The 13,704-nt window shown below is 40.1% G+C and overlaps 1 protein-coding gene across 2 annotated transcripts in view; it reads left to right on the top strand.

Moving 5' to 3' along the window:
• Positions 1-13,704, top strand: part of OSTN (osteocrin) — a 104,163-nt gene that overhangs the window by 87,178 nt on the left and 3,281 nt on the right. The window contains exons 1-3 of one of the 2 annotated variants that reach the window (XM_055817614.1): positions 2,210-2,286; positions 9,011-9,109; positions 11,939-12,156. In XM_055817614.1, coding sequence (XP_055673589.1) covers positions 9,011-9,109; positions 11,939-12,156 — 317 coding nt within the window. In that variant the 5' untranslated portion in view covers positions 2,210-2,286. Of the gene's footprint in view, positions 1-2,209; positions 2,287-9,010; positions 9,110-11,938; positions 12,157-13,704 lie in introns of those variants that run through there. The other variant, XM_055817613.1, reaches the window with a different exon arrangement.

Genomic DNA, 13,704 nt, shown 5'->3' with positions numbered 1-13,704 from the left:
GTGTATTAGTCATCTAAAAGGAAGAGCCACAACCTGACAGTAGGTCCAGGTAGTACAAAAGTGGCTGGAGCTTTGTTACAGGATCACCGATCAGTGGAGAGCCTAAAAGCAAGTTTTAATCCCAGGTCTTAGACATCCTCTTGTAGTCAAAGGAGATGACAATATGGCTGCATTTCTCCTCCTGCTATTCCTGCAGCCCACTGTCCCACTCACTCTTGCAAAGTGCTAAGCTTTGGCCCGCTGAGCCCCAGACATCCTGCAGCTTCGCCCTGTGTAGTGAAATACTGCAACACCTACCTTACCAGCATCCAGTTGTCTGCCGTCAGCTCGCTCACAGTGGCACAGCCCGTGTCTCCTACCAGCCTCATCCACACCAAACGTGGTGACCGAAGGGAGTCCTGCAGAGGTCCTGCTTAAAGAGCTTGAGGTGGGACCTGTAAAAACTTTCCGAGGGGAGTAAATGCCTATGAGGACCACCTTGTGTCTTTCCAACAGAAAAAAAGAGAAAGAAACCGAGTGCCTAGAACTGCTGTAGCTGGTTGGCAACACCTCAGGTCATACGTAGCAAAGATACCCCATAAATCTAATAATTTCTTGTAGTTAGATCATGATTATCTTTTTTCCCCTGAGATCCTGCGCATGTGTTTTATACACATCAGTCAAGTACTTCTGTGTCTCTGAGCTTCCAGCAGCAAGCCACCGTCTAAATGCAGGTAGTACTGTAAAAAGGAGCACAGCCCAGTTCTCTTCCAGCAGCAGCGTTTTCAGCCGTGTTTCGGCTGGCATTGTTTGGCTCTGCCCTTTTGATTCTGCTGCTGCCCTAGCGCCCGCAGAGCTCTTCTGGACCTCTGCAGCTGCCACCGCTGTTCTCTTGTGCCCTGAAGTGGAAGGGAGTCCCAAACTGCCTGCCCCAGCCCGACACTGGTGCGGGTGCTCATGGGGCTAATGCCTATTTCTGCAGCACTACGCTCGGCCGTACTCCCACATCTGCCCGTGCCGGGAGATGCTACTGAAAAGTTTGCTTTGCCTCTCCTTGTTCTCTGGGGCCGAACATTTGTGTTGTGCTCATGATCAAACCCAGCTTCTCATTCTCCATTGACTTCCCCCCACACTGATCCCTCAGTCAGGGAGCCTGGCAAAAAAGCGCTTTGCAATGAACTATCCTGATTTGGCACTTGATGTCAGCTCTGCAAAATTCTGTCGCCGTCTTCATCTGGGAAATGAGCTGTGTTACAATACAATTAAAGTCTTCTCTCTCTCTAATCACTCTGATCAGGACAGATAATGAAATCAAGGCTGTTTCTCCCTGGCTGGCATATTTTTCCCACCTATTGCAGAGCTGCATTTGAAATTTCCTTTTACTATCTGTCACTTGTATGAAGAGCTTTGGCAAGTTAAGAGTAAAAACTTTTTAGAAAGTGCTATGCCTGTTTATTTAGAGAACAAAGTAACTATGAATTAACTGCTAAGAAGTCTGCACAGGTTGGAATTTTAGACCCCAAAATGGGTCTACAATTGCTGTGTGAATCAATTAAAAACTGAGATTAAAGAAAAGGGGCAAAATAGAAGATAGTCTTATTCTAGTGAGGTAAGCAGGGAAAGAGATAGATCCTCTGGCACTGCCTAGAGAAGATAGGCAGCTTCACAGGTGACACTTCACAATCATTTCAAAAGCTGAAATGAACTGTTTGAAAGACTTAAGTTCTTCTGACTTGCTTTACAAAACACACTCCTTTTCTAATGCTTACCTTACAGTAGTATCGGTCTACTAAAAATGCATTAATTAATTTCTTCCTGAAGTTAATGCAGTCCTCTTAAAGTTATTCCTGTTTTTCCTGAGAAATAAAGTTTAAAAAATAAAATAAAATTCAGGACATCAGGTTTCTGTACTGCAGTTTGCAAAAATGAGAGGTTAGAGGAATGGTGATGCTGCTGAAAATCTTTTCACTCCCATGGCTGTCTGAATCTTGAAAGCAAAAAGGAAAAAGCCAACAAAAAAATTAAATTAGACCTTTAATTACAAACTAATCATCTTGATCAGAGCAGTAAATGTAACAAATGTGAAGCAAGTATGTGTGTGAGAGTGCAGGACAGAGAAAGGTTTAGGGCAAGGATCAGTGGAAAATCTTTAGAAATGATGTAAGAGAAAGCAAAGGCAGGGATTGGAGTTTGTAGCCTACAGCAGAGACTATAAAAACTCTGAAAGAAAGCTGAACATTAGGGATAAGTTAGGGGGAAGAACATAGCAGGACCCTTAAGGTTGGAATTGCTTGTTTCCAATGCAAGGTAAGAGCAGTGAGGACAGAGATGGGCTGGGGATCTTTTGTGTCTTCTGCTCTGTTTATGGAAACTTTCTTGCTCTGTGCTTTCTTCCTTCTAATTTTTTTTCAAGTTTTTTGTATTAACAGGCATGCACAAGGTATACACGTGCCCATGTCTGATGGGAAAAGCACAGCTTCTTTTTTCAGTTTGGGATTAAGATAGCCAGATGCTTATCACTTAGTATTTTTGGTACTAAAACTGAACTAGTAATATTCAGTGGAAACTTATATCCTTCAGTTAATCAGCCAATATTTAAACAAGATGTGTCAGTGCATTTTACAACCATGACTAGTTACTTTCACTGCTTTTGCAGTGCCTTGCAGTAAACTGCTGTCTGTTTATATTGTTATGGATTTTCCACTGTATATGTTATTGTCAAATGCATATTACTTCTTAAAATAAGCTGAAGAGCTATGACAGAATAGTTCCTTTGCATTACTAAACACCATATGTGGTCGACAAGTTTGCTGCATGTAATATATTGTAAAACACAAGATAAATGATTTAGGGAAAGCATTCAATGTATGGATTTGCAAAAGGGTTTTATTATATCTCCTATTAGATAAATGTTGATCTGGATTCTGCCACATTCCTGCAATAATAGAATAATCCTGCAAAAACATTCCTACGCTAACAGAGTAATTAGCATTATCCAGTGATCTGACTACTTCAGCTTTGTACCACTGTACATGAAGGCAGACTGATTCAGTGATAGCCATTGTAATTTCTCCATTCTGAGTTCAAAACTATTTCAGTGTTTCTTTTTGCCTCCCAGACTGGAGTTGTACAAGTAAATACATGTGAATAACCTTTGGTTTAGATGTCCAGAGGCTACAATGAAGTCCAGAATCCACTGATTTTTGAAGCACAAACACACAGTGCCTTTAGCTTTCCTTACTTGTCTTTTCAGCTCGGAATGACCACCCTCTCATGCGGACTGCAGAGCTGAAAGCTGAGAAGCTGTGGGGACATTTTTTGCCCCTGCCCACTGATTCACTCAGGAAACCTGGGGCAAATTATTACATTTATCTGTTTCTGCTCACAAGAACTCTGTATTGAAAATGCAGCTCAACCGACTTTTCTTGTAAAATACTTTGAATATCATGAGGCATAATAGGCAAAAATAAAACCAACAAAAAACCCAAACCCCAAACAAAACCCAAATCAAGCAAATCTGTGGTGTTTTTAAAGATGGGAAAACTGCAAAAATCTATCTGGCTAGACGAGGTGTTCTTCACTATTTATAAATACCTGATTTCACTGATTTCAGCAGATTAAGGCTTCATTTTCACTCTTTGAATGAATGACAAGTGTACCTCTCCAGGCTTCTTAAATAGCAAATTACAAAATTTGAACCATACCACCAGGTTGGTTGAACCAACCAAGAGGGCTGTAAGAGCCCTCTTGCCTGACCCTGGCAAAGATTGCAAGGGGTTGCAGCTTTTCCTTTCTTGTTAGTCAACCCAGAGCAACAGATTACTCTCTAATTTCCATTTGCAGTGCATCTTCACCAAGAGTTTTCTCCTTCAACTAACATCTTTTGATCAGAATATTTAAGCATTTATCCAGTAAATCAGCATCAGTATTTGAGTCTTGTGAAGACATCCCAATGCCATTTTTGTCTCTTAAAAGCTTATCTTGAAGGCATGTCTTACAGGATATTTTTACTAGACCTTAAATGGCCTATGTTTTTGTATTGATAACGTATTCTGCTAATATACTTTTCATACCAGGTATGAAGAACTTTTACATATCGCTCCAGTGCTGTTAGGAATGGAGATGATAGTTCTAATATAGAAAAATACAATATCTTTCTTGATAATTTTTATGGATAGAAAGGTTTCTTATTTTTACTTTAAATGCTGAAGATGGCACTCTAACAATGAATAGTTCTTAGTTCTCATGCTAAAGATGAAGACAGCTAAATGTAAAGTTGTTAGAAATGTTAAGAGAAGTTGGCATGTTCAGTCAGTACATATATAAATACTGTAGAGTTGAGAGATGGCAATGAAGAATAGTCTAATAGTGTTTTGTTTTCCATTGTGCCTACCAGGAATACTGCAGCTTGCTCAGTTTTCTTACTTAGGAAAAGTATAAATAGGTTCTTCCTATTAAGAGACATTTTCTTACACTTCATAGCATCCTTCTTATTTAGTAGTCCCTAGGCTTCTAGATGGGGTTTATTGCTTCTGTTTGTGTCTCTTGCTTCATGGTCTCCTACTTTTATGGTATAGATGTGAGTTCAGGGTTTTTAATTTCTAAAATCTGTTGCTAAAAATGGGGTTATTACACAGTGTAGACAGTTTTGCGAGATGTCAAGCCTGTCTCCTTCCTGCCCATTCTAAGGAAAAGTATCCTCGTTTGTTCTGCATGGCTGTTTGGTTTCATGCTCTTTATTGAAATAAAAAGACAAGGATCACAACTGACTGGTATTCCACAAGTGTTTGTCCACCTTTGTCAGTTAATTTTTTCCCAAATCACCCTTCTGTCTATTAAGCAAATGTACCCCAAAAGTCTGTGTTTATTTGTACACTTTCCAAACTCGCAAGGGAACTGTAGGGCCACATTTTCAACCTTTCTCTTTATGAGCCATGTGATTTCTGTGCTGCTCCCAAAAATGTTGCGTTTTCTGTGGGCAGGGTCAGTGCGGAGGCTAGTCAAGCCCTGCAGGGACTAAACCATCACTGAATCTGTTTTATCTGAGTACAGATGGTAGAAAGTTGTATACTTCAGCATCCTCTGACCACATCTGCATCTGCCAAAAGTGCAACTATCAGTACCTGAATCAGCATTTATAATAGATACTTCAGTAAAACACAGGCAAAGATGACTAGCATGGTGATACGAAAACACATCAGGACCAAACACTGGAAATCATATTGTTAGAGTGAATGCAATTATTGAAATGAAGACTTTGAAAGCCAATGGCTAATCTGAAGTGTCTTCTGGAGAAAGTTTTAAGGAACTTCATTTTCAGAAAGTGGACAGCCTTGTCGTTGAAATACTGTCTGACAAAATGTTTCATTTGGGATGCAGAAATACCTAGGCATTATCTAAGAATAACTAGTTGTATGCCTCTTGTATGAGTTCCGGAATTTTAAGTTATCTCTGGTTACATCAGATGAAACCTACCTGCATCTATTTATCTACATAGTTTGGAAACTGAAAATAAAGGGAAATTTACATTGTTAGATGTTGACAGTATCTGTAATGTGTATCTAATAAAATATATGGCATTGTTAAAAAATGTGCATTTACTCCAGGAAACACATTATTAATAACATGAAGTGCCTGACACTGACTGCTTACATTTCATTTTGCCAAAGTCCCATACTTCAATGTCTTCCTTCAGTATCTTTTTAGAAAGCAGTATGTAAGAAGTGCTCCGTATCTCATCTGTGGGATGAGATCAAAGCCACCACTCTAACCTATTTCTGGACACTGCTTTTTTTTTTCTGAGGAAGGGACTTGTTTTGATTTTTCTCCCTTTTCTTTGATATTTACATGACTAGAAAATTACACTTGAGATGTACATGGTCCCTTAGTAGTTTCTGAAAACACTAGAACAACTGGTACGGGCATATTTTTGGCTTTGTTTTAACAAATATGATCAGAGGATCCATCCTACAACGTATAGAAGTGGGGCAAATTTGTTTCAGCAGGAGCAGACTTATTCTCAGAGCTTCACACAAGCCATCTGTAAGTTTGTTCTTTTGGTAAGCTACTCATTCATCATAGTTTTTTTTGGCCGAGGTAGATTCCCATCAGGTGTCGAATCCAAGGCTAGTGAGGCCAGTGTCAGGACTCGGTGGTATATTTGGTTAAGATAATAATCAAAATATTATCCACAAGCATTGTTTTTATATTAATACTTTTTATTTTATAAGAATTTATTTCATTTATATTAATATGTTATATATTTATATTTATTTATATTTTAATTAATATTCTATTTTGTGGCACTGGAGCAGCAACAAAATACCTCAGTAACTGGCTTGCAGACACAGCTGTGATTTCCCCCAGCTGGTTCGAATCTGCATGAGAGATCCTCATGGCTAACAGGTGATGGAGGCTCACCAATACCATCCCAGTGCTTATACAGCAGAAGGACTGGAGTCCTAATAGATACTGCCAGGAGCTTCCCAGTGCTTATGCGATGGTCATGCCTTGGCTTTGCATCAGGTCAGCTTAGGAGCATACAGCACAACACCCCAAGGGCTTCTGGGCTCAGCCACAACGTGTTCATTGCAAGAGCAAGGTCCTTGGCGGCAGGGGAGCTCCAGCACGCCCCGTGTTGGCATTACGACAGGCAGACCATAGTCATCGATATATAGTGGCAGCTGAAGTGAAAGATTACAGTGCAAGGCATGATGTCTTGCCTCAGTTCTCTTGCTAACAGGCCAGCAAGAAAAATAAAGCTCTTGTGATTTATACTTGCAGAGTAATCTCCACAGTAATGTGAAATATGATAGTTCAAATGGGTAAGAACAATGATAGCTGTTACCATTTTTGACAGGCAATGAGTTTGGAGCTTGGTGATGAATTGCATGCTGTCTGGGGTTTGTTCAGCCCACTTATCTTCAGGATGTCATTTTGTTTTTTGGGTTTTTTTCTTTAAAAGAAAAACATCTTTTAAGTCCTTTGGCTTGATGTTGGAGACTTAACAGTTTCTGTTTGGTAAAGAATTTTGCTTGCTTGTGATCTTTTTTTTGGAAAACGGCTCTGCACAGATTCCTAGGAAAAAGTTTTGAATGTTTATCCTGCTTTGATAAGGTAGAATAATGTTCTCTCTCTTATCTTCAATTTTATTTTAATTGGATCTGCAACAAAGATATGCAATTATATGAGGAATTCTAGTTTTGACACATTTCAAACTAAAATATCACTAAAATGCATAAATATGTCTGGATTTCAGACTTGCAATTACATTTAGTGAAGGGTATACCATATTTTATGTTGAACAACACCAGACCAGACTCTGAGATACTAAAGACATGGAATTATACGCCAATCCCTTCGCCACCAATCTCACAGAGATATGTCAAGAGTTTTCCAGAAGGATGGAAACTCAATACAAGAGGTGACGTCTTGCAAAGGTCCATGTGGTTGTCAGAGCTTTACTTGTTCTCCTTCAGTAAAAAGTACTGTCAAGCTTCGCTTTAGGTCTGTCTTGGAAAGGGTCAAGGTTAAAATGTGGGTGGGGTGAAGTAACAACCAGTGCATGGCTGGGAAAGTCCCTTTAAGCAGGAGGGCTCTGGTTACCCAATTGCAACAGATGAGCTCAAGGAGAAAAAGCAACAACTGCTTTTAACAGCAAAGATCCTATGACAGGGCTGAAGGTGGAAAGCTAAGTCTCAGGCTGGCAGAAGACAGTGTGAGTTTTAATTATGTTTACATAGTCCTATCACACTCTTAGTTTTGCAAATACTTTTCTAGAGCTAAACTGCTCCACTGGGACAACCCTGCTTCTTTCTCCCACTTTGTTCCCTTCACTGCATGAAAATCGGCACAACAGGATCTTGCTGGACTTAAGTTTTTCTCCCTTTTAAACCAGTGACATTGGTGCTTAGCTATTCATTTCCATTGGAACTGGAGCCAAGCTTTAAGTCCTTACAGTTTCCTCTGCTTCTAATTTCACTGGTGTCGAGTTCTGACCAGTTAATCAAATGTCTTTTGTGTTGCAGGTGCCTTGATGTTTATTTTGATTAGTGTACCAGTCACTATTTTTAGCTCTTTGGTCTTTGGGTTGAATGAATACCAGCACAGACCTTAACCATAATAAACATGTGTTTTTAACCTTGCCACTTATGTTTATGTCTCTGTATCCAAATAATCAGGATGTGGTTACCTGTGAAGGTAGCAGACTACTACTTAAAACTTCAATGCACACCCACATACAAAAATATACATTGTAGAGGGTTACAGCTTTAAAAACACCCAGACAGACCCTTGTCTGACTTCAATGGCTGTTGCCATCGGACTGACAGACAGTGGTACCACCTGGTTTCCTGCTTTGACTTTTTCCTTTGATTCCCGTGAACCAAGTCTGCTTCACCCCTACAGAATAACCAGCGACTTTCTTCCTTGCTACTGATCCCTGACAGACTATATATGTGTGTATATATATATTTGTAAAATGGGGTAACCAAATAACGGAAACACATGTAAAATATTTTAAAAAGCCAAGCAAGAAACAGTTTCAAGAAGCAGCACTACAAATATTGTATCTTTACTTTTTAAAACTGGACTCCAAATGCTTTTATGGCTTTTCTCCTTTGTAGTGGGGTGGGGTGGGGAAAGTACAAAGCCAGATGATTTTTACCATGTGTTTTCTGCCTGATAGAATAGGATAAAACAACTATTTTACATCATAGAAATATCTTTATACATCTTTTCTATTTCTGCTTTTGCCAAGCAGAGAGTCAGCAAAGAATGGAAGAATCAGGCTTGAATTACACTCTGGGGCAGGACCTGGAGACACAGTAATCTGCAAAGTCACCTAAAGGTGAAGAGCATTCAGCTGGCACTATTTGTTTGCTGTGTGTTATGCAGTGACTCTATGAAAGAAAACATATTAACAGCCATGAGAACAGACTCTCCCTTTGCTTTCACTTCTTTAAGACCTTTGGAGCAAGGTTCCTCTGGGACTGCAACTGCAAAGTCATTAACAGATCGCTCTCCTTTGCAGATGCTGCAGTTCCAGCTTGTTGTGGTGCATTTGGCCCTTGTGATTACCCTGCTGCAGTGGCACTCTAGCTCAGTGCTCCTCGCCAAGGCAGCTCCAGAGGTAGGTGAATGTTTCTGGTGGTTGTCATGTAACCCTGCTCTTCCTCGGGTTGTTCTTGGCTACAGAGTGTGGAAGACACCACAGTATCCAAACAGTGTTGGAAGGTGAGCGACCAGTATTGACTTTGCAAGGGCAAAGGAGGCACCTAGTGAAGAGTGATGCAAATAGCATGGCTGGGAGGACAGGCAGAATGGCTGGGAGGACAGGACAGTCTCACCTAGATTCATGCAGCCTCTGCTGAAACATCATGGGATTTTCTGTGTGCTAAAACGTTGTCTGGTGACTTTGGATAGAGAACTTCCTGATGAGGAGAAGGAGGTGATGGTTGCAGGGAAAGTAAACTCCTCTGGCACTGTAGGGAAGGTTTCATTCTTCTTAAAGACAAATAATAGCATGAGAAGTCCACAGCTTTCAGAAGCCATAAGGAGATCCCTAAGAGAAGACCACCTGCACAAAAGTTACAAATCAAAGGAGACAGAACAGACCAGGAGATGGAAGCAGCGGAGTACCTTGCCTAAGCTTGCAAAGGAAAGCAACAGATGAAACGGGAGAATTGTCTCATGTTTCATCCAGGACGATATGCAGGGGTTGCACCTGAAAATACTTCTACTGTGTTCTCTGTTTTTATGTCATCTTGACATGAAGCAGATTTGGCAGGAAAGGTATGTTTGTAACGGTTTCGTGCCATACAAAAAAAATCAAGGATTTAAGAGTCTAACACACTGTTTGGCTGTAGGGTCTTTGCATAGGTTTTAAAGATCAGCTTAGCTGTTAGATGCACACTGAAAAATACTGATGGACCCTTCTACCTTGCTCTCTCTTCAAGTAAACATGCCCTGATTATACAAAATAATACTTGTTATAGAACATAGGGCTTGGGGGAACCACTCCCCGCATCAGTGCTGCAGCAGCTGCTGCTCTGGTGCAACACAGACCTGGAATCCTGTCTCTGGCAATGATAGATCTTTGTGAAAAGAACACAAGAAGAGAATGACTTCAGAGCCTTCCCGATCCAGAGACCTGCACTATACCAGGGCATGTTTTAGCTGCTGATGGGCCTGAAATTTGTCTTTGAAACAGTTTAAAAAACAGCGGTTTGTTTTTTTTTTAAAAGACATGTATGCCTTTTGGTAATGTGTTCCACTTCATCTGTGTGCTGTGTTTAAAAAGTACCTCCTTATATTTATTTTAAATCCATCATCTGGTGACCTCATTGGATGGACTGAGGAGCTCTTTTTCTTGAGGAAAAAATTACCAGTCTTTATTCACTTCTCTGCTGTTCATAAGTTTTTAAACCCTCCACTGTACCCCCTGCACCCCACACTTATCTCTGCTTATCTGTAAAAGTTGTACTTCATTCAGTGGTTCACCATAGGACAACTGTTGTCTGCTTCTGATTACCATTTTACCTGTCTCTTTACTTCTTACAATTCTATTATATAATTTTTAAGACAAAAAGTACTCAAGAGCAGAGGCTATTTTTGACTTTCTAGTTTCAAGTGTTAGTGTAGATATTTATCCTCACTAACCAGAGGGTAGAGTTCAGTCTTTTTTCAAAGGCATAATTTTCTTGCAAACCTCTATGAAAGTTTTATAACCCTGAAAGGGAACGGAAAGGATTGCTCAGTGCACTTGAGACTCATTAAAAGTAAAGTCAGAGGACAATATGAGATCCTTTAGAAAAGTATTGACAGTGCTACATCATTTGTGTGCTCCTTCTTATATAAAGATCACAATTTTAACCAATGACAGGGTGTATGTGCCACCCATCAGTAGTGGAAAACATCACCACCACAGCTATGGTGTGGGCCACAGGAGACAAGCATATTACATCATCCATGTGATGGCTTCCTTTATGTTTGCGCTAAATCCACTGTATATGAGCAAGACAGGCAGTGGCGTGCCTCTGAAGATAGAGGAAAGCCTACTTCAAGGCATATAAACAGAAATTTCTAACCAAATTTTTTATTAAGTCTGTGAAGATCAAGTGGAGCAAGAAGACAAACATTTCATCTAAAGAGAAAATTATTTGAGCTTAACACCTGCTTTCATAGACTATCTGCTGCCCTATATTTTTCTGTTATTTGCAAAGCAACTATTTCACTTTGATTTGGTTCATTTCTGTCTTGATTGACCCCAATATTCTCAGCTATTCTGGGTAGCGAGGTAGTTTGGCTTTGAAAAGGTTTAAGCCTAATGTCATAACCAAGGTTCAAAGTACTGTGTTGTGCAACATACTCTCCTTTCCTCCGCCCCACATATTGTTACTGTATAAATTCTTTGGATGTCAGTGCTGAGCCAGTTTATTTTGGGATATTTTTTGCATAGCAATTCATTCGTCAGCTTTGGATGGAAAATTCTGTATAAGTTTTCATTACTATTTATTAGCATTCATTTAAAAACTGAAAATCAGTTTCCTGAAAATTATCAGTATGGATATTGGAGTCTGATAATGTTGATTGCATTTTTAAATGAGATTAAATTACTCAGCTCATGCTGTAAGTGATACTAATCACACTGCTGAGATAGGGATAGTGGGCTGGCCTGCAAAAACAGGCTTTGTGAAATAAGAAATTTTGATAATTCTTGCAATAATAATGAAGATGAGTTTAATTCTATTAAAAAAGAGAAAAAAAACTCCAATTTTTTTATGTCAAACTCCTGTGGGTGGAAAATGGCCATGTTTCACAGAAGGAACTTTGTTTTAAAACATGGTCCCAGGTTCAGTATCTTAGTGATTATGTATTTATAGGAATGCTGCTGTGATACTGGTTGAAATGGTTTTTCTGGAACTTGAGCAGTAGCAAACATCCACACTTTCTTTTGCAGCCTTTGGACCCTTCAGCTGCTCTGGGCGTAGGAGCACATCCCACCACCAGTGAAGAGAAGTCAGCCACCAGCCTGGCAGCCAAACTGTTCCTTCTTGATGAGCTGGTGTCTCTGGAGAATGAGGTGACTGAGACCAAGAAGAAAAGAAGTTTCCCAGGATTTGGCTCCCCAATTGACAGAATTTCTTCAGCCTCTGTGGACGCTAAAGGCAAACAGAGGTAATTCTTAGTTGCTCCTACTATAATGATAAAGTCAGAAGAAAGCTGTTGGTAGATGTCCTGGCTACACATGGGTTAGCTTTAGCCACCAGCAGGTTTACTGGTCACTTGAGAGGTGCTTTTGATCAGGGTACCAACATCTCTTCAGCAATTGTTCTGGTTGCGTGGTGTGCAGTCCTTCAGCTGTGATGAATAATACATGCAGTATTCATCTATCCCTATGGTGCCAGAGAGCTAACAAAGAACATTCAACCATATGCATTTTTTAGTCCAGTTCTTTCCACTGATGTGAGCTAACATTCAGTTTAAGACTGCCTTTTTGATTGTGGGATTATTTAAAGCGAAAACATGCCTGAGGTTCAAAAGCAGAGGGGCAGGACTGGGTGTTCTCGAGGCTGGGGTGAAAAAAGAAGGTATGGCGGTGTGCACAACCTGAATAGCAAGATAAAGAACACATCATGAAAATGGGCAGACAGTAGAATGAGCTTCAAGACCTCAATCAACTGACGATAAACCAGGTTTTAATCAATACAGTAGCACAGCAATACCTTCACAGTACATGTTTGAAGATAAGCATGTTTATAACAGGGCTAAGCAGTGATGCTTGCTGTGGCTGGGGAGAGCCAGTGAGTTTGGGGCAAAGCTCAAGGGGCTGTTTGCTGTATCTGAAAGAGCTTAACTGTCTTGTTGCCTTCTTCTGGTAACTGTCTTCCTTTGGATGGAATCCCCAATGCCACAAAGTATTTAGTAGCATGCTTAAAGCTTAATCTGGAAAGTATTCACGAGGGCCAGTCAACGTTACAAGTATTTTTTTTCAAATGGAGTTTTGCAATATTTTCTTGTTGTTTTTCCATTTATCCACCCAGTCTGCTACTAGGGCTTCTTGACTGTGGCCAAAAGTGACAAAATACAAAATTCTTAAAACCTTGAGTATAACTATTCTGTTCTGTGTATCTCTTCGACAAATCAAAATCAGCTCATTCTTTCTTTGCTTTTTAGCACCTCTTCCTTTTCCAAGGTCATTTTTGAAACTGCAATGCCTTTTTTTGCAAAAGTACATGGTATTCCCAATTTGTCTTATGCTTTTTGGGTGGAAATCTTGTTTCATTCTCTGTGCAGTACAAGGAAAAAAAAAAACAACAAAAACAAAAAACCACAAGAAAGGGAAATTGTGGTGGAAATCATCCAAGTTTCCTAACAGCTTGTCGCTGAATAATGAGCTCATGCAAATGAGTGACACACTGCACAAAATTTCTCCTTTCCCGGCATCATCAGCACCATTTGCAGTTGTTCGTTGAGACTGTAACTTTGGGGGAGCCGATTAGCTTTTAAGTTTGGGATTGACTAATTTATTAGAACCATCTGAGCTGCCTTGCTCGCTGCATCTATAGTCAGATACTACCAGTAGCAGGACCGAAGATGAGATGGGTGCTATGAAACAGTGATAAGGCTGTAAGGAAGCAGTACACAGTAAGGAAATAGGCAGAGGCTGCTGCACTTAAGAGGGGTAAAACAGAGGACTGAGCACCCTGTCACTGTCATGCACAC

Source organism: Falco peregrinus, chromosome 12, assembly GCF_023634155.1.
Source record: "Falco peregrinus isolate bFalPer1 chromosome 12, bFalPer1.pri, whole genome shotgun sequence".
NCBI lineage: Eukaryota > Metazoa > Chordata > Aves > Falconiformes > Falconidae > Falco > Falco peregrinus.
The sequence above is the reverse complement of the archived record's forward strand: the minus strand, read 5'-3'. Positions and strand labels throughout refer to the sequence as shown.